The sequence below is a fragment of the Xyrauchen texanus genome, chromosome 42 (genome assembly GCF_025860055.1).
Source record: "Xyrauchen texanus isolate HMW12.3.18 chromosome 42, RBS_HiC_50CHRs, whole genome shotgun sequence".
NCBI classification, from domain to species: Eukaryota; Metazoa; Chordata; class Actinopteri; order Cypriniformes; family Catostomidae; genus Xyrauchen; species Xyrauchen texanus.
In genome coordinates this window covers 17,265,313-17,287,959 of record NC_068317.1, presented here as the reverse complement: position 1 = coordinate 17,287,959, position 22,647 = coordinate 17,265,313, and the positions used below count along the sequence as shown (strand labels likewise).

Genomic DNA, 22,647 nt, shown 5'->3' with positions numbered 1-22,647 from the left:
GTGTAGACAGCACTAACACAGGTCTTAAAATACCGTATGCACCTTTAGGGAACCATCTGGTTCCTAAACCTGTCATCTACAACAAAAGGAAAGCCTTGTTTTCCCTCCTTCATACATAAAGAAAATAGCTCTCCAGAGACTAGACTAAAAGAGAATGCAAACCTCACTCACTATGAATGTATACATCAATCTAGATTTACATCATCTGTCTAGAGCATTATTTCACAAAACACCCACTCATGAGCACAGCACAATTGTTCCATGGCTCAGATATTGTTTTTTATAGGCAACCAGTGTCTGTCATTATGAAACATATCTAACATGGGAGCTCAGCTGGGATTCTAGCATGACTGCAGGATGTATTTTTATCTTCTTTATAGTCTACACAGTGGAAAGCCGGCTTTCAGTGATGTCCTTCCCACTTTTTGATCCCATATGGACCAGGATTACGTGGTCCATGGAGAAATGTGCCACTGCACTATTCTGGGGAAGAGAACAGAGGTGTTCCATTTAGGAAAACACAGTCTCTCAATCCCAGTTTTCTCTTTTGGTCGGGATCGACACACGAATGTCTGACCGTGACTCAACCCTTTTTATTGATTTTTTTCAAAGAGGCTTCTTGGAACAGTCTCCCTTGTAAATGCAGACTGCAGGCTTGATTCAAAAAGGCAAATTTAAGGAGAGAGCAAAATGTTTCTCTCAGCCTTCAATTCAGTCTAAATTGGCTTACTGGGTGGCCTGACAAAGTCTGAAAGGTTTAGATCAAAAGAAGAACCATCAATCACGTTCTCTATGTAGCCTTTGTCAAGATGAGCAGCACAACACTTCCTGTGTATTCAGCTATAATTACAGGGGAAGCTCTTTCACAAAGTAAGAAATTTAAGCAAAACAGGTAGTGTGCAAAGGTGTAAAGTGTTATACATTTTTAGGTGTGAACAGCTTCAGTAAACTATGCCCTTTTTATTTAAGTTAAATACTGTTCCACTGGGGTGATATTGAGATTTGATAATTAAAAACATGTCTAGGTCACATATTTCTCTAATACAGTGATTTTTTAGCATACATTTAAAGGAATACAACAAATACTGCCATGATATATAATGCAAAATGTCATAATTTTTCTTAAATAGGCTACATTTTCTATTAAAGAAATATTATTTTGTATTTCTTTCTTTTGATTTGAGGTGACAGATGACTGGAACATGTTTAGAAAATGTCACCGAATTGGACCTCCATGTTTAGCTTCCAGTAATACAAGAGCCTGATCAGAAAACGCAGTATAATCTGAACTCCAGATGAAAACTGGGACCATAAAGGGCATAAAGAGTTCAAGGCTTATTTTTGAATTCTTAGAGGAGCAGTTCACCAAACACATAAGAGAAAAGCTCGAAAAGACCAATGCCCAGCCCACAGATCCAAGTGCTGTTCAAATTATTTATTTTTTACTGTAGAGAGTTTTGTTTGTGAAGGCTGGTGTGTGGGTCTTTGATCATACAGCAGGGCAGCTTCTAAATGTGTAGACTGGGACTCGTTCAATGATCTGAAAGCTTTGATTAAAAAAGGTCATTCAAACAGAGAGAACAAGGTTTATCTGTGGTGCCATAAGAAGTAAATTTTCAAAACGGTGCCAATGGGCCAACAAGGGTTTAGAATTAACAGTTTATAGTGTGTGTGAATGACAGATATCCCTGTCACTGCAGGGCATGCATGCATTCACTCTGCATATTTGATGAATGGGTGCTAATTAAATGGTTTGTGAGTTGCATATGTGTGTGTGCTTATTGTGTGGAAGAGGTGTTAGACATCTAACACACGTTCTTTAACACAGATGGTGAACTGCCATTTGGACATGGAGTCGATCAATCCATCTTAAAAATCAATGGCTTAATTAGCTACTAGTCTATCTTACTGTTCACTAGACCATGATTACAGGCATCTTTATTCTTCATGAGCTCACTAACATGGTCTGTTCCAAAACTTAGTGAGCTGCCTTGCTGTCTCCTGACTACATAGGCAGCTGTCCTCTATGGCAGCATCCTTCCTGAAATTATGCCTCATAAGAGACCAAATTGGGACACTCTACATAGGTGGCAGTTTTGTGTATCTTTCAAATAGTGCTCCTCACGCGGCGCATGCGAGACTCGACTCGCAATTGATTTCAATACAGGTGACGAGAGAGAAACAACGAGTTCCCTCTAATGAGCCTAAATATGCATGACGCACAAACAGGTTGTGTAAAAAGTCAGTTTTGTGTCAATTTTAAACTGTTATTATCTATACTTTTCAGAAATGAATAGATTTTAAGTATATTCCATCTTGGATTTATTTTTCTAACAAGCTTATCACGGTGCATTCTGGGATTGCCTACCTGGGGAAAAATACATACAACGCTACCTTAAAATTTGGCCAAAACGAGATATCTAAGGAGGCAGCATAATTAGGATACCTACCTTTTGAAACAGTCTTCTCATCTGGAGCGCACCTATGCTCACTAGGTTTTGGAACAGACCCACAGCCAGACCTGATCACTAAGCAAAAACAATAACCTTGCTTTTCCACTCCATTAGCCCCAACATACCCCCTTTGGCTTTGACATTCAGCTGCACAATTACTTACAGAAATTTTTTTGTTAAATTTACATTGATTATAAATACATGTTCTCCAGGCAAGGGAGTCTAGACATTTAAGCTGCAGGGAAGGTGACTGTGTTTGTCAGTGCAATTAGGTCCCTTTGATTTAAGCTAAAACACACTGTTTGGGGAAAATGTTGTGCTGTATTTTGGAATTTAGTGTTGTAGAAGACCTATTAACACCAAGCACAACACTCGCCACGAATTGCAGGTGACTACCTGGAATGCAAGACCAAAATGCTCATATATCATTGGACAGAGTTTATAAACCCCCGCCCCCAAATATTTTTTAACCACTTCATTATTTTGAATATATTATCGTTCCATTTAAAATGTTATCTGAATTCAGTTTACTTAAGTTAGTTTAAGTTTTTCAAGATAAATATTTTTTTTTTTAAGTAAAATCGACTGGCAGAAGTGAAGTACATTGCGTATGCCCACCTAAAATAAATTATGATACGTATGGCCACCAGAACAATGAGTAGGCTTTCGACCAGAACGTTTTCAATGTACTAACATTGAAATGTAGCATCGTTGAGTGAATTTGTTATTTTTTTTATTTTCTTAAGTGTCTAAAGATTCTCTCTAAATAAGCACGGAGCTGAGGGGGCGGGAGCGCAACTGGTGGTATGGGCAAGCCAGATATTACCACTAAGTTGATCCACCAATCAGAACCGTTTCAGTAAGGGGCGGGACATTTTCAGAGTCTTATGCTGATGCACAAGCATCCCTGGAGTAACCATGATTTGCACTGTAAATGTATTTCCCTGCTAAATGTAAATATATACAGTACATATAAACATTTCAATTTTACAGTTACACATTGTAAAAATACTGCATGTATTGCAATCATGATAGTTTTTGATGCTCTTTGCAGATGCTGGACAAATGTGTCCCGTAATTATATCGTCTTTTTTTTTTTTTTCCGTTTTACTGCTGTTGCTGCCGCCTTTTTCTCATGATATCCATTCATTTCAATTTATATTTCAAAGTAGGAAAACAATTTCACTTTACACAGAAATACATTATAATACAGAAATAAAACAAATAACCATTCATTCTTATGTAGGCGATTTGGTAATACAAGATAAAGTTTTAACAAGAACATTAATACCCTCATATTGGCTAGGCTACAATGCTTAAAAGTTTATTGTGTATTATGTATTACTTTATTAATTAGAGTCATTATAAATTATTAACAATTTTCATATTAGCCTAATAAAAGGAACATTAATGACACCTATTAATTTAAATACATATTTAACATCAAGTTAAGTAAGTTCATGTGGGACTATAACTACATATATTTGTATTTTTTTATGGAAAAAAAATATATTTCTTTGATAAATTCATCAATGCACTAACATTTTGCACCAAAACTTAGTGCATGCTTTCATGAAAATACCAAAACTTCATGGCCATGCCTATTAACTTTGCATATATGATTTATCTCATAACACTGCACTCTTTAAAATAGGACTCAATGTTTCTCATTGCTGTGCAAACACAGGCCAGCCCCCTCACTTTTTATTTGCTGTTTACAGAACATTGGACTCTAATACATTACATTTACACGCACAGTTATAATTAACCTTCATCTGTCTGTGCAAGTATACATGACACAATGCATAATCAAATATTTCAAGTAGAGATGATAAATACTTTCTACCAGCCAAATACAAGACATTTTATTTCGGAATTCACCAACTTGATAAACAGGACATTCTAAAATGATTAATGCACAACTGTAACAAAAGCATTTTTACTAAACTTGTATTAAAACTGCCACAGTTTTCTCTCTCTCTTCTGGAATGAGCACTGACATATGCAATGCAATGCAATACCACATCTTGAATTGGTGCAATTACTGGTGTGGTGTTTTATAATGACATAATTTACATACAGTACACAGGAATCAAAATGGTGGGAAATAATAATGTCCTCGAATGTCATATTTTTTTGACAAAATTATGCAGTTTCAATTCTCCAGTTTTTGACAGCAAACATCACAATAGAGTGCGCAAATTGTCATTGATCTTACTGGACCTTTCCCTGCTACTGTCCAGTGAATAATAGTAGTGTCTAGGTTTCAGGTCGATTTCACTTGATTTGTTTTCAGATCTAATCTTTTTAACACTGACAACTGAATGTGATGATTTAAATTCAAACAAATACTGAAGTGTTTTCAGCTGGGTGTTAGATTATAAAAAACATGCTTCCATATGGATTTAATATGGAATGTAATTCTGTTCCCTAAAATATGGGACAATTCCACTGACTTTTCAGGACACCTATTTCAGTGATATCTGTTGCGTAGTAGTGACATTTAATGCATGGTATTAAACAAAAATGCTCGCAGAACACTAATATCTTCTCTCAGCAAAAATGAATATTTAGATTAAATAGTTATCTCTAAAGCAACTAAAGTCTGTGACTTTGTAATAATAATAATAAAGCCGAATTCAAGTATAGATTTCTCCTTATCAGGTGCTTGAGTGAAGGACAGAGATGCTGACCTGTGTGAGAGATGAGTGGGTGTTCAGCTTTGTAGCAAGGGGACTCCAGTGCCCGTGTGGCCCCCCGGCAGGGCACTCCTCTGGGCAAAAGCAGCAGCAGGCTGGGCAGCAGGACTAGGCAGCGGGCCAGGGGTGTTCCCTCAACAGGGGGAGCCATGGGGGTCCACGGGACTCTGCTCAGCACTGCTGGGGCAGGGGCATACGGCGCTGGGCATCTGCCACTGAAATCTGCAGAGGAGAAAATATAAGAGAGAATGACTGAATGCTTGTCATAAGATTTGATTGATTTAATTGGAAAAACTTTAAGTTTTATAACCTTCATTCATAAATCATTAACCAAAATTATTACATTATATAATGATTAACACATCATTATTTAAAGTAATTTTTCCACTTAAAGGTGCTCTCGTGACTTTTTGATCATGTTATCTTGGACCTATAGCGATACAGAGTGGTGTGGATTCAGCATCATTGAAATTCAATAGTTTTCAGTAACAGATGCCATTGTAGAAAATCACTATTCACAATCAGCCAAGACTAATTTAATCCAAGAAGGAAAGTGCCCAATAACAAGACCGTTACTGAGATTTAGCGAGTAGTATTTAGCTGGTCATGTGATCCCAAGATGGCTGCCCCCATGAGGGCAGGGTGCCCCTACCACATGTAGAATAAAACAGCTATATATAACGTTACTGATGACTAGAGTTCTCATCTCATATGAGTGGCCATGATTTAATACATACGTATTGTAGGAAATTATTGTACAAAATGAATTTCTTTAGGAGTAAAACCTTTTTAATTGGGGGAAAAAATACTGAGTGCACCTTTAAAGTTTTACACTCCAAGAAAAGAGATACATTTTACAAATGTGTTATAAATAATGTATGTGCATATCCACATATATTAGTGGTATAGCCAGTGGCACTCACAGCCATACGCCCATATGCACTGTGCGTACATTCAGTGGCACCTGTAAAGTTTTTTCCCCTCTTTATTTAAAATTTCCAAAAGAGTTCTGAAAGAGTTTGACATCACAGGCAGTTGCAGAATGAGCTTCAAATAGGTAGGAATATAATTTAGTTTTCGTAAAGGTAGGCTTTGTTTTGAGAATATGGGGTGGAATTACCAAAATAGATGATTTTGAAGCACAAGTTTATATTTTTATTTTTTATTCCATGTAAAATACTGCAAACAACACTCAAGTTGTTGACACTGCCGGTGTGTATGTATGGTGCCGGATAATTATCGCTAGGATGAATCTGGGCTAGGATTTAGCGTTGGTGGTGGCATGCGCTAATATCCATTTATTCTGTTTATTATGCATACTATGAGATCATGTTCTGTGCACGCCCCTGGGTATAGCTATTTTATTCAACATAAGGTTGGTCCCCCTAATGATGATCGCAAAGTTGTGATCACATAACCAGCCACAGGTAACCCTGGTAAAAAAAAATCAATTTGGACTAGCACATTTCTGTGCAATAAGCATGATCATGAACAGTCAGCCAATCACCATTGCTAAATAAATTAATTCAAGTGATATAAGACCTCGCCAATTTGAGTCTGGTTCCTGTCAGGGTTTGCGACAATGACAATGAATGTCTGCCTTAACATTTCTGTCTTAAGTCTTATTAATTCAAGTTATTAGTACGTTTTACAGATTCATGTAGAGAAGAACATACAGGTATTTGATTCCCAAGTAGAGTGGTGAAGGAAAGAATCTTTCTCACACTTTTTTTGAAGTGATGAATGAAGGGTGAATAGAGAGAGTGTTGGCCATGTATAGATAGATGTTGAAAATAACATTGCAGTGTAAAAGAGTGTCTGAAACACAGAAGAGCCAGATAAAGAAAATATAGCTGTTGAGGTCTTCACATTCTCCCCTCTCCTCCTCGACTCTCATCTTTGACCTTTGACCATACTTCCACGAATCAGCACAGGGGGCTGCACTCTAGCTCCTCTGAAGTGGAATTCACCATCAGAGAGCATACCATAGAGCATGCACGCTCCACAGGGGCCCCTTACACTGTGCACACACAGCAGTAAAACTTAAATGTAGTTTTCCACTCCTGAGATAATTATATGTGGCCACAGATTACATTTATACTCATACAAGAGCAATGACTTTTTGTAGGATCTGATTGTAGGTGTGTAAGTTTGTTTGCAGCTCAATTTCATCATGTTTAAAGGGGTATTTTTGTACTTCATGCGTTTTAATGATAATTTTACAGTCATGAAAGACAAAGTGCTAATGCACGATGCATTTGAGATGGATAGCAATTTGATCACTCAAAACACCTCAGGAGATGTACACAAGACAAGCGAAGTCTAAATGCATCTCTGGTTGTTCAGGCCACACACAGTATGCAAACAAATCAAAGTCAGCATTTGGAAGTTAGGGAGCCTTTTGTATCGCAAATGTCGAAGGAATTTTAGCAAGTTTAGCCGCCTCTATTAAATTGTTATGAGCCACATCAAGAGTAGAATCATTTCGCTGACTGGCATGAACATCATCAAAGATGCCAAGTCCATTAAGTTTGCACATATAATGAGAGTAGTAGATCGGATTCATGTCTATTTTTTAGAGACATTTACTGTACTGTATGTGGCAAAGTGTAAATGGAATGTGCATATCCAATCGGATAGCAATCGGATCGATAAAGACGCTTGAAGTTACTAAGTGTTAATAGGCCCAAAGCCAAGTTCTTGCAACACTGAATTACCAGAGCTTGTGAATCAAAAATTCCCTCATCTTTCCTGTCCTCAGGATGGCCTCTCTACAGTGTGGCAGTTGAGGAAATTGAGTCAGTCTCTGAGAAGGGCGGTAAAGAACTCGATTATGGCAAAGTTACTCTCATTAGCACAGACCACAGAGACTTTCAGGAACTGACAGAGTGCTGTCATGCAGGTTTGAATGGCCTGATGGACCAAATGGTTTTGGAGACACATATCTTTATTGTGTATGACATCAATCCAAGTTGTTGGATGCATGTGCAGCATCCTGTTAGCACATGATGGACAGAGTTGAGCCAGGGCTTTCTACTGGAGTAATTTGTCTAATTTTCGCATGCAACCCCCAAAGATTTACAATCAAACAAAAGAACCAAAATAATTTGACTACATGTGCACAGTATTACACTCAGAAATCTTTGTACTTTAATTAAAAGTTCAATTGAGGGCTCTAACACATTGTGCTGTGGTGCTCATCTAAGCAACGTAGGTTTGAATCCGACTTTCGATTCCATTCCCAAAACATTTGCTCTCCCCTTTCTACCATCCAATTCAAAATTAGCAATGAGCCATAAAAAAAAAGAAGAAGAAGAAAAAAAATGTTAGCGAACAGAATGTCATTAGTCAGGATGTCATAAACAGACAAGACACAAACTCTGAGAGTCCTTTAATCATAGCTGCACACATGACAACATGACATATTGCTGCTGTGGTCCAGTGTCTGTCATACAGGAAATAATGATGTATGTGGCAGTGATGAAACAGGTTACATGCAGTATCCCATTGTTGCAGACTTTCTCTTTCACACATACACGCACAATACAGCGTAAGTGGATTACTTCTGTAGCAACCAGTTAAACTGTCCTCCCCTAACATAAGAGAAGTAATGGAAGAGCACTGTGGTCAATATAATCTAATGATACCAGCAATAATACTAGTTCCTCCCATATTACAGTCCCTTATTTGAATCATTTAATGAGTAAAATATTGAAGAAACTTTTAGCACTGAGACAAAGGACTATGCTCTTCTGCAATAAACATATTTATGTGTCTTAAATGTGGGGGAGGCATTAATCCAGACTATAATGTCATAACTAAAAAGAAACATGAATGAACCTACAATTAAAAATCAGCTTGAAGGCCAATCAACTAAATAGCTTCTTAACAAGATTTTCAAAATTCTGAAGAATTCTGTGTGTCATTAAATTAATTCTTTAAACTTGCTGACTAATATAGCTATCATTCATTGACAAAGGGTTAGAGCTCATAATTATACACTTTAAATGAACATATTGTGTGGTAGACCCAATTATGTGGTCTTTACTACATGCCGATGTTGTGTTCTTCTCCAAGTTTGCGGATGGATTTTAACTAGAGTTCAAACCCACTTGTAGAAGACAAAAATCACACCATCTTAGGAATGGATCTTCTCCTTACAGAGTTAAGGACTTAGGGTATGTTTACATGACAATGATTGTTTTTCCTTTGCGTTTTTGAAAAGTTTTGCATACAGACGACAACATTGTCAAAACAATCCCTGTTCACATGGATCAACGAAAACGACTAGGCCTAAAACTTTGTATTATGCATGCCAGGCCAGCAGTTGACGATGTCACTTTGTAAAGAAGCACTACGCCCCTGAGCACATAAACAATGAAGATGGCAAAAGCATTGAGCAATTTTGTATGGACGGACGATGAGGTTGCTTTTTTTACTACAAGTGACCCTGGACTATAAAGCATGCCACCTTTTTAAGGACTCCAACTGGTGAACTCATGTTGGTCTGTTTGCCCTGGAGATAAGGAACATGTTTTCAAAGTTCATGCCTATACTCTGATCACGTAATACATGTTTTTGTATGTTTACAGGGAGATGATAACGGCATCATTTTCAAAAACATGCACTTTGAAACCCGTTTTCAAAAGTTCGCATTTTCAAGCCCCAAAACGCTGTTGTTGAGTAAACGAACAGCCAAAACACATAAAAAGTTTTATTTGAAAACGTTGCCATGTAAATGGCCCCTACAGTACACTGTAAACACCAGACAGTACCCACAGAAAAAAACAATAGCAGTAAGACACGGGAAAGAGTATGATGGTATATACCATGCAACGGCAGAAATGTGTACATTTAGAATGCAACAGATAAGAAAAGCTTTGTTTACATTACTTTCTGGGAATTTCTAAAGTTGGAAACTTTCCATGGGAATTAACAAGAATATATGGGTATTAATGGGAATATAAGGGAATTAACGGGAATTAATGGGAATAAACTGGAAATTTGCAAAATTGCAGGTTAGCCTATGACAGGGAACTTAAATGTAATTTAAAAAAAAACATCTTGCAGCATAATCTTGGTTAAAACAACCAGATTTAATGCAAATTCAGTTGAATTTCTACCCTGCGCATTCCTCAATCACATGCACACAGCACACTACTTACAGCAGGTCACTTACTACAGCAGGACTATTGAAGCCACACAACTGCATTTGAGCCCAAGGACTACATCCAGTCAAGTAAGTTTTGATGATATTACTAGGGTAAATTTATTTGATCTATGGTATTAAATTTTAACTAGCAAATACTAAATCAAAATGTGCTTATGAAGTAGCTAGCTAGCCAGTAATCAGATATGCTAAATATAAGCTAGCTAACACCATATCATTGACAGTTTAAGAGGCTAGCTATCATGGTGATAACTTTAAATCAAGTCAAGTCAAGTGGTTTTTATTGTCGTTTCAACCATTTACAGTTAGTACAGTTCACAGCGAAACGAGACAACATTCCTCCAGGACCATGGTGCTACATAAAAACAACATAGAACAAACACAGGACAACAAGAGACTACACAACTAAATAAAATACCTATATAAAATACCTATATATACCTATATAAAGTGCACGTGCAAACATGTGCAAAACGTTGCACGTGCAGTTTCTAAAAACATAAAAACACTATGAGATAGTGTTCTATTTAAAGTGCAACTCAGGACATTTAAATCCATTTAAAATGTTAATGGGACTATTTGGGGGTCATAGGGAATATGTTTTGTTCAACATTCATGCTTTTTTGTTGTTCAATGAAAGAATCAATTAGTTCTACTCACAAATAAAAAGCCAAAAATGTCTTTTTATTTTATTTGTATTAGTTTGCATGCATGTCTGCTTATGACCAAACAAAATGTTTATATTTATGGTTGTATATGAGACAGTTTGTATAAATTCCTAAAATTTCCAAGTAATTCCCTTTCATTCCCGTAAAGTTCCAACTTGGAAAATTTCCCAAATTCCCCAGCTTAACTTCCCATGGAAAGTTTCCGGAAATTTACCGAATATTTTCCGCCCCTTTGCAACCCTACTTACAATTGACAAGCAACATTGCAACTTGATGCATTAATATAAATTTAACTACTGTGAACTTGCATGTGTGGATACTGCATAATTACTATTTTTCAACAGCTTTAAATGTTACTCATCCAATCAGAATTTGAAGTCTGAAATGTCAGTTTTGTAATGTTAGTGTACTGTTTTGAGTCCATTGTTTTTAACTCAAGTATTACTTAATGTAAGATTTATCATTCATTTGTTATGAATAATCTTTTGGTTTGCATCAATAAAGTTCCAAATAAAAAGAGAAAACAATGTACCTTTCATTTGTAATTTTTTTAATTCACTGGATTATCCAAATACAGAATTTCCATTTATTTAATTTATAACAAATGCATATATTTTTACAAATACATTTTAGAAATGAATCTAATATTCATTCAAATATAAATAAAAAAGTTTTGGTTTATTCTATAAAATAAATCACATATATATTTAATGTATAAACCTAGCAAAAAAAAAAACAATCATGATATATACCGTTACTATTATATTATAGAACTCGTTCCAATATATACGATTTTATTACAGCATTTATTTCCGCCGTTGATCAATTTCATTCTCTCTAGTCTCCATCTTTCTCCCTCTGCTCTCCTTGCCATCTCCACTAATATGGATATTTCCACCGAAACCCTTGAGGCAACTGGATTGAAAGGGCATTAGAAACATCTGGTCCAAGAAAGAAAAGCACAGGTTGTCTGGGTTTGGCTGCCTCCAGGCATTAATATACACAATGCATAATTAAAGGGACATTTTCATACGTGTTCTGGAGGATTAAACAACGCTCACTCGTGGTGTGTGAATTAGCCCTCTCCATCTGCAGAAATATCCTTATTGGCCATTAGTATTAGTATTGACATGTAAGGGTCTGTTTGGCTTGCCCAAATGATGGGAATTGTGCATATACAAGCTGTGACACCCAGACAGTTGACTTGACAAGTTACTCTTAGTGTCTGATTGAGGATGTTCTAGTCTAGAGTTTTGACTAGCACCAAGTCTTGTCCACAGTAGCTAATTCTTGCCAAGAACTGCCTACTTAAACAGGAAGAATAGTAGCTGTTTGACCAAAATGTAAAGTGAACAACTACACTTTGCTTTTTAAGTATTATACTGTATATATTATATAACATGCGAGAACAAAGCAGAACATAGGGCTGCGCTCAAGGATATACCATTTACCTGCTAAGTGTCTCAAACAAAACTCTTGAATATCTTCCAAAGACTCAATGGCATGATCCTCACAAACTTTGGCAAATCCAGCAACCAGTTCTTCTTTGGAAGCACTTGTTGTACATTTAAAACTTGGAAACACATCTTGATTGCTAATAAATTTATAAAAACTAAACTGATTCCCAGAAATTGCATTTAGCCAGTCAGTCAGATTGGAGCTTACCATTTTAAGAAAGCCCTTCCCATTTTTAAGCAATTGGCATCAAGTACATCATGAGCAGTTTTGGGGAGTAGTTAGCTAAAAGTAGCGATGCAACTAACTTAACAAAATATTTTCTAGGGTTGTTGTCCAAAAAGAGGACCTCCTGCTAAGCCCAGGTGTAGTTCCCTGAAGATCATATTTTTATGACAAACTTCCTTGGCTGACTTTTTGTGCTTGTCACATAATATTTAGTAAGGATAGTATGTAAATAGAGACACAGGGCTTTTTCTTTATCGGTCACTCACCCGAGGTGGTGTCGATGTAGTGACACTAGGGGTAGCTCTTGGGAGCCCCAAACACCTCAGATCTTTGAGAAAAGGCATGCATGCCACTCCCCCAGACATACAGGTATAAAAGAAGCTGGCTCGAAACCACTCATTCAGATTTTTTCTTCGAAGCACAGCAGTTGTGTTCAGCGAGTTGAATTCCTCTGCCAGTACATTCACCTCTAAGGAGCGAATTGCTGTTGGATACACGCCGCATTTCAGCGGCTTTCTCTCCTTCTGCAGCAGTTGCTGCAGATTACACCCCTGGGCGCTTCGACAGCCTAAAAGAGTATATATTCCTACAAAAGAGTATATTTTCTCTAATTGAGCAAACACATTGACGTGAAGGTCTTTTTAAGGACATGTCTTTTTAAATATGTCCCTCCTTCTCTGTGTAGTTTCTGGGTGTGGTCGTTATCTCTCCACCTCTGACGGCAACGATTGCTGCCTCACACATATAGGTTCTAATCACGTTGGGGAAGTGTTCGTGGATGGTTCGTGGATGTTCCCATTGAGAGAAAATGACCATGGCAATGTTGCGGACGCAGCTTTCTTTCTTCCGGGGGATAGCCACTTCAGCCGTCCCCCGTGCCAGACCTTCTACCTATGGGTATGAGGCCGACCCATTTGATGCTGGAGGCAATTTGGGGGCTCCAATGAGTTCGGTTCCACCGGGTAATCCCCCACGGACCACTCATTCCCCAGCACGCCCATTTGTTACAGTTCAGTTCTGGGATGAGACAGGCAGCTCGCCTCTGTGCCAGCCAAGCAGATTTTGGTGGTGAATAAACAGACAGAGGTGATGCAGCACATCCAGCCAGCTCTGCCCCAGCCTGGCGCTAAGACCCACAAAAAGGCTCCTGAGCAACCCTGAGATGGACGACCCAAAGAGGAAGATATCTACTGGAACCCGGGAGCTGGTGACTAGACCACTCCATCCCCTGGTGGAGGGCTGGGAGGAGAATCTTTTGTTCCCTTTTGTTTTGTGTTCGTTGCACCCTGGACAGGCTGCGGTACCCACATTGTCAAAAAATAAGCAGTTTCCTCTCTCCTTGGGTCACACAGCCAGTGCCCATGGCTGCCGTTACCACGGCGACAGAACACAGAGCACTCGCAGCCAGGGCCCTGTGAACACAGTCCCCCCTCCTTCACGTGTCCGGCTGCACCACATAAACCACACCCCCGGCCAGCCGGCTTTGATGAGTCTCAAGGAAAGCCCAAAAGGCCCTTCTCCTCAGTCGCTGACCCGCCCTACGCCGGGTATGCAGATTGAATTAAGTGCTAGAGGCAATGCTCCTCGATGTAGCGTTTCCTACTCCCCCCCCACCGTGAGGCCCCACCCCAAGGTACGTCAGATGTGATTGTCCCCTTAGTGCCCCTCGCCCGAAGCTTGGACACGTGGCTAGCGCTTTCCAACCCATTGCGTTGGTTGGACAGGACCATCCGACACGGCTATACAATTCAGTTCACCAGGTGTCGCCCCGGATCCGCGGCGTCCAATTCATGTCGGTGAAGGGCGAGAACGCAGCTGTCCTTTGCGCAGAAATTGCGGTTCTTCTGCAAAAGGGCACAATACAGCCTGTCCCTCCAGCCAAGATGAAGAAAGGGTTCTTCAGCTGTTACTTCATCATGCCAAAGAAAGGAGGTGGGTTGCGGTCAATCTTGGACCTGCAAGTTCTGAACCGGGCCTTGCACAGACTCCCATTCAAGATGCTGATGCAGAAGCGCATTTTGGCATGCATCCGGCATCAAGATTGGTTCGCAGCGGTAGACCTGATTTATGCGTACTTTCACGTCTCAGTTCTACCTCGACACAGACCCTTCCTACGGTTTGCTTTTGATGGCGTGGATCAGTACAAGGTACTCCCCTTCAGCCTTTCCCCTCGCATCTTCACGAAAGTCGCAGAGGCAGCTTTTGCCCTGTTAAGGGAAGTGGGCGTCCACATACTCAACTACACATACTCAACTACCTTGACAACTGGCTGATTTTAGCTCACTGGCGAGAGTTGCTGTGTGCACACAGGGACCTGGAGTTCACGCATCTCAGCCAGCTAGGGTTTCAGGTCAACTGTGAAAAGAGCAAGCTCTCCCCGGTTCAGAGCATCTATTTTCTCGGCTTGGAGTTAGACTCGGTCTCAGTGACATCACGCCTTACAAACGAGAGCGCGCAGTCGGTGCTGAACCGCATAAAGTCATTCAGGCGCAGGACAGCGGTTCCACTGACATAGTATCAGAGGCTTCTGGGGCATATGGCATCCTCGTTGGCGGTCACGCCGTTCGGGTTGCTGCATCGGCAGTCCACGTAACACTGTTGCGGCATTTTGAATAGAGACCCCTAGTAACACTACCTCGACACAACGTTGAGTGTGTCAGTGCCAGATAGGGAACATTTTGCTTACTGTCTTATCCTCCATTCCCTGATGTAGGGAATGAGACATTGTGTCCCCCTTGCCACATCGCTGTACTACCCGCTGAAATGTCTGGGACACTGTCTCAGCTCCTCAGCACAAAACCTGAATGGGTGGTTGCGAGCCTGCTCCTTTTATACCTTTATGTCCGGAGTAATGACATGCAAATTCCAGTCACCAATTCTTATTGGCATTTTCTCAAAGATCTGAGGTGTGAAGAGCGACCCCTTGTGTCACTACACCAACACAACGTCCCGTTTCCTCCATCAGGGAATGGAGGTTACGACAGTAACCAAGATATTTCTCCCCTCACATGACCTGACCTGTGTTAGTGTTTATTATCTGACTTTTTTGTCATTGATCTATTTTTATTCTTCATATTACTTTAAATCTCTAGCTAGAAACTTTTAGCTAATTTTGTTCTAGCTAAACGTGGATGTATGGTAACCCTTATTTCTTTAGTAATAGTGTTTCCAGTAAAGAGCTACATTTCCAATGAGTAGCATCAAAAAACTACATTTGTTAGACTGTATTATGAATGCAATAACAGTGCTGAGGGAATAATCAAACGTGCTCACCAAAACAGTCCTCTCTCATATGCATGTAAATGATCCAGTTAAAACAAGCGATTCCCATTTATTAAGTGTTGGGAACTGATTCACTTGAATGCTGTGCATTAATAAAGGGAATTTGCCTTCATTTTTAAAGCTAAATATTTAGTTAATTGCTGCTATTTAGGATTCAGTTATAAAAATATGTTTCTTTTTGTTTCATTAGAGTAAATTAAGTATGCATTTATATTCAGTTTAATGTAGTCAACCTCTTAGCTAAATTCTCAAAATAAACCATGGTTTTACTGTAGTAATATTGAAGTAATCATGACTGTATAACCATGATTAATTCTGTGATTACTATGCTTTTACTACAAATAAGATAAATAATTATACACTCACCTAAAGGATTATTAGGAACACCATACTAATACTGTGTTTGACCCCCTTTCGCCTTCAGAACTGCCTTAATTCTACGTGGCATAGATTCAACAAGGTGCTGAAAGCATTCTTTAGAAATGTTGGCCCATATTGATAGGATAGCATCTTGCAGTTGATGGAGATTTGTGGGATGCACATCCAGGGCACGAAGCTCCCGTTCCACCACATCCCAAAGATGCTCTATTGGGTTGAGATCTGGTGACTGTGGGGGCCATTTTAGTACAGTGAACTCATTGTCATGTTCAAGAAACCAATTTGAAATGATTTGAGCTTTGTGACATGGTGCATTATCCTGCTGGAAGTAGCCATCAGAGGATGGGTACATGGTGGCCATAAAGGGATGGACATGGTCAGAAACAATGCTCAGGTAGGCCGTGGCATTTAAATGATTCCCAATTGGCACTAAGGGGCCTAAATGTGCCAAGAAAACATCCCCCACACCATTACACCACCACCACCAGCCTGCACAGTGGTAACAAGGCATGATGGATCCATGTTCTCATTCTGTTTACGCCAAATTCTGACTCTACCATCTGAATGTCTCAACAGAAATTGAGACTCATCAGACCAGGCAACATTTTTCCAGTCTTCAACTGTCCAATTTTGGTGAGCTCTTGCAAATTGTAACCTCTTTTTCCTATTTGTAGTGGAGATGAGTGGTACCCGGTGGGGTCTTCTGCTGTTGTAGCCCATCTGCCTCAAGGTTGTGCGTGTTGTGGCTTCACAAATGCTTTGCTGCATACCTCGGTTGTAACGAGTGGTTATTTCAGGCAAAGTTGCTCTTCTATCAGCTTGAATCAGTCGGCCCATTCTCCTCTGACCTCTAGCATCAACAAGGCATTTTCGCCCACAGGACTGCTGCATACTGGATGTTTTTCACACCATTCTTTGTAAACCCTAGAAATGGTTGTGCGTGAAAATCCTTTTCGTAAAGGATTGTCACCATAATTAAATATATAACTATCAAGTGAACAACTTGACTGTAATTTAACTTTACATTATCAGTAGCATATAGCTTGGAAAGCTACAGTTTCGAAGTAGTTTCCCCCAACACTGTACATGAGCAGTCTAAAGGCATACCATCTGAGACTGAGAAAAACTTGTCTGGAGTGTTTGAAAAGAAAGCCGAGAGCCTCCCGTGATTTTGGAGAGTATGCAAATTCATACTGTCATCACTGGTGTCTGCTGTGCCAACCAGTTTGCTTTTACGAAATATAAGACTGTCAAATAGTTTGTAACTCATGGAATCTTGAACTGACGATGAGGAAAACCAGAGGCAAGACTTAGCATAAAAAATTACAAAAATAAAACAAAAGAAAAAAAAAATGCACATATTAAAGTTTAGCTGGTTATGAACAATTAACTATAATGGCAGTTTTCCTTGTGCAGCTTGTACATGTCAGTTGGTAAACATTTACTGTTTTTCAATGCAAGAATAGAATTTTACACAAGCAATCTCCTTATCCTCTACAGATTTTTTTCGCAGCCAGATAGAACCATTTCCATTTAAAATCGAATATTGCTTTTGGGTCCAGCATGCTCTCAATCCAATGGCGTAGATTTGGTTTGAACATTGAGAGGGACCAAATGTGGGTCTGGCATAGAGTGGGGGTCCTTCAGGAGGGGGTGTCGTAATGTTTCATTATGAGACCACAGGAGTGGTGGTGGCGTAGTGGGCTAAAGCACATAACTGTTAATCAGAAGGTTGGTGGTTCGATCACCACATCCACCACCATTGTGTCCTTGAGCAAGGCGCTTAACTCGAAGAAGTGCACTGTAAGTCGCTTTGGATAAAAGCGTCTGTCAAATGCATAAATGTAAATGTAAATGTACAGATGTTTAAGTGAACGTATTTCTGGGGGATCTGTGGACGATAGGGGAAGCACTATAATAAGAAAACTGATAAACACACACACACAAAAATACTTACACAAAGGAGGTAATAAAAGATCTCAATCTAGAGCACAACACCGCTTATGCACATCCCGAGATGAGTAATGTGCTTAAGTGTAAACAGAGAGCTCCAAAAGTGCGTAAATGTACGATTATTGCGGGTGCGCAACGTGTAATTCATGGCATTAGTTTTTCTTCTGCATCAGTTTATTAAACTTCGCTTACAGCAGGCAATTTAAAGTCCGATCATGACTAAAATGTACATTTATTGTTGAATGCGGTGAATTTGTACATAAGCAATGCTTAAATAATGAGGAAGATTTAAAACGCAACTTTTCAAAGTTCAATCGCTGATAGCACGCAAATGCACCACACGCTGTCAGCATGCCTAAACATTACAAACATTAAAGATACAAATGGCATCTTTACTTCATCAATTAAAAATCAACAAATCTAAAAATATTAAACTTACTAGTTTGTTGTTGAACAACTAGAGGAGCATCCTGTCCCAAGAATGTGTTTCTTTCCATGACTTCTGTCTGCATCATTACATCCGTCATCATCAGGCAGTCAATTAAATGCTGACAAAAAGCCAACTTAAGACACTTTTTTGATGGATATGAATCTGGTAATCCGAATTATATTTTGGAATTAGTGTGTTTACGCTTCAGTTTCACATGAATTGATAGTTCACATTCAGTTTGTGACACCAGGCCATTAAAACACCATGCGGCCACTGTCCGTATCCATAGCAACAGCTCCAGTACCCACATAGAGTTTTCCCATTTAAGCTTACAAAATCTTACAAAAAAACTATTTTATATTATATATTTATACATTATATATAATATTTTTTCCACGTGTAAATAAAGCATTTCAAGGTTTTTACTGTGGATTCTAAATTCTGATGGTTAAATGAACCATGATATTTTTAATTGTGGTTAATAGTAAAAGTGTATAATCCCATCATCCTTAACTCAAAGCATACTCAAAGCATACCCTTAAATATTTATACACTGTTTCATATCAAACATTCATAAAAAGCATTTGGGTTAATGTTTCAGAAAAAAATTTACCCTTTCAGAAAATTTAAATTCTTACCTGCTCATCTGCTTTCCTAACCATGAAAAAAAACTGATCATGTCTATGGACACCTTTAACATCTTCACTGACTCCACATATGACTCATGTGATATTCTCATGTTTTCTAAATTCATCCGAAAGTTTTTTGTGGGTAACAGACCTACAGACCAAAATTGCACATTGTCAGCCACTGACTGTCTTGTGGTCAATGAGAACCACTGCCAGGGGCGGGGGAGACCCTTTCTGTTCCCCGAGAACACGGCGGGGCGTTCCGTCCGCCAGGGGCTGGAGGACGGCCTCCGATCCGCCCGGACAGGCATGGCTGTCATCCGTTAGAGGGTGGAGGAGTGGCCGAGGAACAAGCTACTGCGTATCGGAGAATACGCCGTAGCTTTTTTTTTTTTCCTCTCTCTCTCTCACTGCCGCTCCGCGTTGGCCTTTTCCCTCTCATTTAAATTTTACAGTGTTTTTTTTGGGGGGGGGGGGGTACTACACTGTTACAGGAAGTACCCCCCCTATTTAATTATTTCTGTTTCCCTCCCCTTGTCCCCTCCCTTGTCCCCTCCCTTGTCCAGGTAGACGGGGATGACCTGCCAGCAGATGGAGCAAAAGGCACGCCCCTCCCCAGGGAAAGGGGGGGATGTACGTCATGCCGGGCTCCCCTGCCTGAGAGAACGACGGAGGAATGTGGCAGGGCTGAGGGGCCGGGTCGTAATTATACACACCTGGACCCTTATCAGGCTAATCAAGCCTCTGAGAGGAATAGGCCGCAGAGGATTGTGCGGGAGAGAGAGATAGTTTACGGACATGTCCGTCATATGTGTGTTTGTTGTCTTTTAAGTTAATCATTAAAACTATTATTTATATTGTCAAGCCGGTTCTCGCCTCCTCCTTTCCATTGACTGCTTTACAGGGTCAAAATGAACTCTAACTAAATTACACGAATTTGCTGGGAATAAAATGCCCAAATACTTAATGTCCTGGTTGAGCCACAGGAAGACGTCTGGCTGAAAAGCAGTCTCTGGGCAGTATGCTGTCAGAGCCAAAGCTTCAGACATAGACCAATTGACTCTGTATCCTGAGAACTTAGAAAAGGAATTAATAATTCTCTGGAGGCAAGGCATAGATCTAGTGGGGTCAGAGACTAAAACTAAAATATCATCTTTCTAAAGCAAAAGCTTTTGCACCATACCTCCCACCACCACCCCTGGAAAATCATCTTCCTTTCTTATCGCAGCAGCAAATGGTTCCAGGGCAAGACAGAACAATAATGGGGAAAGAGAGCAACCCTGCTGGGTGCCCCTATCCAGAGTAAAATGAATCTGAAATTAATACATTTGTTTGTACCGCTGCTACCAGGTGTCTATAAAGTAACTTAATCTGTCTAATAAAAGTATTCCTGAACCTGTATATTTCCAAAATATTTAAAAGATAATCCCATTCTACCATATCAAACACCTTTTCGGCGTCAAGTAAGATGGTAGCGACCAGAGTCTGATCATTCGCCACTGACCACATAATATTGATGACATGCCTAATGTTATCAGAAGAGCTGCTGTCCCAAATAAACCCCACCTGATCTATATGTATAAGAGATGTCATAACTTTACTTAGTCGGTTAGCCAAAACTTTTGACAATATTTTTACATCGATCTAGATGTCAAAAAAATAAATGTGACGGCAATAAATGTGGGAAATGTGACGACAACTCTTACACTCACTTGGATCTTTGTCCTTTTTAAGAATCAGACACATCTGGGCTTGTGTCATGGTTGGCAGAAGCTTTCAATTTTTTAATGATTACGAATCAAGGTTATCTCAGAATCAAGAGAATGATTTTGCTCAGTCATCAGTTTAGGGAGTTCTAATGGTTCCACAAAATCAGTAGACAAAACGTGGAGCTATTGAGATCAAGATAGAATTCTTTAAAAGCATTATTAATATCAATGGCAGAGGTACAAATTTCACCACCAGCAGATTTCACTGTTAGAGGGAATGGTAGAAAAAGACTGCATTATTTATTTAGCCAGAAGTTTTCTTGCTTTGTCCCCAGACTCAAGGTGTAACTGTCTTGCCCTGAATAGCCAAAACTCCACCTTCCATGACAAAATAGTGTTATATCTGTATTTCAATCAGGGCAATTTCTGAGGCCATCAGACGACATTTGGTGCTTCAGCTCTGCCTCTGCACTTTTAATATTCCCTTCCAATGCCTTGGCACTTTTAATATTCCTTTCCAACTCCACAAGTTCTCGTGCTTTGGATTTTTTGATGAATGAGGCATACTGGATGATCCAGTCTACAGTTGAAGACAAAATGATTAGCCCCCTATGTAATTGAAATAATTTTTCAAATATTTCCCAAGCAATGTTTAACAGAGCAAGGGGATTTTAACACAATATTTATTCTGGAGAAAGCCTTATTTATTTAAATTAGCCTGGAATAAAATAATTATTTAAAAAACAAACAAAAAAAACTGCTAAGGTCAATATTATTAGCCCCCTTAAGAAATGATCTGTTTGATTGGCTATGGAACCAACCACTGTTATCCAATGACTTGCCTAATTAACCTAACTCACCTAATTAACCTAATTAATCCCCCAAGCCTTTAAGTTGCACTTCAAACTGAGGATTAGTACCTTGCAAACAACTAGTGAAGTAATATAAACTGTCATCATGGCAAAGACAAAATAAATTTGTTTAGACTTGAGAAAAATAATTGTTAATGCTCACAAATCAGGAGAAGGATATACACGTTTATCAAAGTGTTTTCAGGTGTCAAGAACTGCCTTGAGAAGTATTATCAAGAAATTTGAAGAGACCAACACAGTGGAGAACAAGACTGGCAGAGGCAGGAAGCTAAATATTTCAAAAACCTTGGAAAGAAAACTGGTGAGAGAGGTTTCTAAAGACACAAGAACAACTGTCAAGACACTAGTGAATGATTTAGGCAAGTCTGGGATTGATTTCTCAACGAAGACAGTCACTAGAGCCTTATACAGAAATGGACTGCGAGGATGCAGACAAAGATAAACTCCACATCTGAAGAAGAGACACCTCCAAGCTAGACTGAAGTTTGCCAAGGACAACCTAGAGAAAAATTATGCATACTGTGTCCTTTGGTCAGATGAGACTAAACTAGAGCTCTTTGGCCATTGAGATGTTGCCTATGTTTGGAGATAGAAGAGAGAGGCGCTCAACCCAAAGAACACCATTCCCATAGTGAAACATGGAGGTGGGAATATAATGCTGTGGGGATGTTTCAGTGCGTTTAGAAATGGGAATCTCATCAGCGTCGAAGGAATCATGAAA

General features: G+C 39.3%; 1 protein-coding gene across 6 annotated transcripts in view; it reads right to left on the bottom strand.

Annotated features, from left to right (window-relative positions):
• LOC127634990 (semaphorin-5A-like) overlaps positions 1–22,647 on the bottom strand; it is a 214,115-nt gene that overhangs the window by 127,617 nt on the left and 63,851 nt on the right. For all 6 annotated transcript variants that reach the window (XM_052114786.1, XM_052114784.1, XM_052114785.1 and 3 more), the window contains one exon: positions 5,147–5,374. In XM_052114786.1, coding sequence (XP_051970746.1) covers positions 5,147–5,303 — 157 coding nt within the window. In that variant the 5' untranslated portion in view covers positions 5,304–5,374. The remainder of the gene's footprint in view (positions 1–5,146; positions 5,375–22,647) is intronic.